This window comes from Seriola lalandi, unplaced genomic scaffold (assembly GCF_002814215.2).
Source record: "Seriola lalandi dorsalis isolate HSWRI2012SDOR001 ecotype SW California unplaced genomic scaffold, Sedor1 jcf7180002053673, whole genome shotgun sequence".
NCBI lineage: Eukaryota > Metazoa > Chordata > Actinopteri > Carangiformes > Carangidae > Seriola > Seriola lalandi.
Window position 1 is genome coordinate 22,306 of NW_019524226.1, and position 1,888 is coordinate 24,193.

General features: G+C 51.7%; 1 protein-coding gene across 1 annotated transcript in view; it reads right to left on the bottom strand.

The window, feature by feature from the left end:
• Positions 1–1,888, bottom strand: part of lamc1 (laminin, gamma 1) — a 24,637-nt gene that overhangs the window by 16,144 nt on the left and 6,605 nt on the right. Inside the window, exons 4-5 of the mRNA XM_087172714.1 lie at positions 1,742–1,872; positions 348–514 (exon numbers count right to left, since the gene is read on the bottom strand). Of these exons, the coding sequence (XP_087028840.1) occupies positions 348–514; positions 1,742–1,872 (298 nt within the window). The remainder of the gene's footprint in view (positions 1–347; positions 515–1,741; positions 1,873–1,888) is intronic.

Below are 1,888 nucleotides of genomic sequence, written 5' to 3' on the forward strand. Positions count from 1 at the left end.
AAGCAGTAACCGGTGTAGTAAAGTGGTAACAGGTGTAGAAAAGCAGTAAAGTAACGCAGTAACAAGTGTGGTAAAGCAGTAACAGGTGTAGTAAATCAGTAACAGGTGTAGTAAATCAGAAACAGTAAAGCAGTAACAGGTGTAGTAAAGCAGTAACAGATGTAGTAAATCGGTACCAGTAAAGCAGTAACAGGTGTAGTAAAGCAGTAACAGTAAAGCAGCAGTAACTGTAGTAAAGCAGTAACAGGTGTAGTAAAGCAGTAATAACTGCAGTAAAGCAGTAACAGTAAAGCAGAAACAGGTGTAGTAAAGCAGTCAGAGATGCAGTTTGGCAGCAGCAGACTCACGCAGACACTCGTTGGAGTTGTCGGCGGTCGCTCTCCTCCACGGCCGGTCGTTGAAGAACGGTTTGCAGATGTTGCAGTCGTCGCCCTCTGTGTTGTGTTTGCAGTTACACACCAGCCGTCCTCTGCCGTTCTTCAGGCACTCACTGGCGTGGCCGTTACACTTACACCTGACGGGAAGGAAACACACCTGTTACACACAAAGACTTCCACAATGTCCACATTTCCCTGATCAGACCGGACATGTAGAAACAGTGAGTGAGCGCTCGCTGCCTCACAGCTTTAACACGACACCAGGGGTCGGCCTGCTGTTGATACTGGGTTTGGTTCCAGTGAGGTTTTTCCGCTCGGTGGCGCTGAGGGATGGTTTTGTTAAACCTCCTCGGGGGGGGGGGGCCTCACAACAGGACGGGACTTGCTCAGCAGCCACCTTTGGTTATTGTCTCAGGTGTTTCTTGGCAGAGAGCCGTGGAAAAACTGACGGCGGAGAGGAAGACTGGGTTTGTAGAGGCTGGCTGCTCATCTGCAAAACACCAAGTCCTGCAAAAAGCTGCAGCACGCTGGACTCTGACTCACACATTTAACATGTGCATCACTTTCTCAGCACTAGATTTAACCTCGGTCAACCACTGGAGCGCTTCTCTTGAACCAACTGCTTCACCAGGAAACTTGTTGGAGTTCAGAGAGTTCAGACCTGCATCAGAAACCTCAGAGTTCACGTCACGCTCAGCGTCTCGTTGGTACCGATCAGTCAGCCTGAGACTTTCACGTCCGTCACAGGGTTGTACATGTTGGAAAAACTCAAAGGAATCTGAAGACTGGCGCCTCGGGCGGCGGGAACACTGAGCTCTCAGGTGAGCACTCTCAGGTGAGACAGAGGAGAGGCCTCTCTGGATAAATAAAGGTTAAACCCTGCAGCTCTGACAGGCTCCGGCTCAGGACTCTCCCCTTTTCTTCGCCCGTCATGGCGGTCAGTCTGCCCCATTCCGGTCTCCCTGTAATCCCGCCCTGCCGGACAGGAATGTCAGGAATGCTGGCTGTGTAATGGAAATCTGCTCCACATTTCAAACAGATTATGGCTGCGGAGGCCGTGCAGCGGCGGCCTGTTTAACACTCCTGTAACGCCTGTCCAAACCTTTCCTGGGGGTTTTTCAGACGTGCAGGAAAAGGAGTTCTCATGTGGATTCCTGTGCAGACCACAGGGACTAGACCAGAACAGTGACACCAAGACCAGGACCCACAAAACCACAAGACCACACTCAGTCACTGCGAGGTTTCCTCCGTGTGAGCAGGTCTCCCGCGTTCACAGCCACATGTTAACCAGCGTCAGACACACGGTCAGACATGAAACAGTGTGAAACAATAATCAGCGACAGTCAGCCCGCCTCCGTCTTTACCTTCCTCCCACGGCGAAGTCAGAGATGGCGTAGTAGTACGACTTGAGGACCTTGGGGTCGTTGAACACCTCGTCTCCGAACGTGTTGAGCCTGTTCAGGGTCACTCTGATGTCGGTGGCCGTCACCCAGTCCTGCAGGAGACACAAC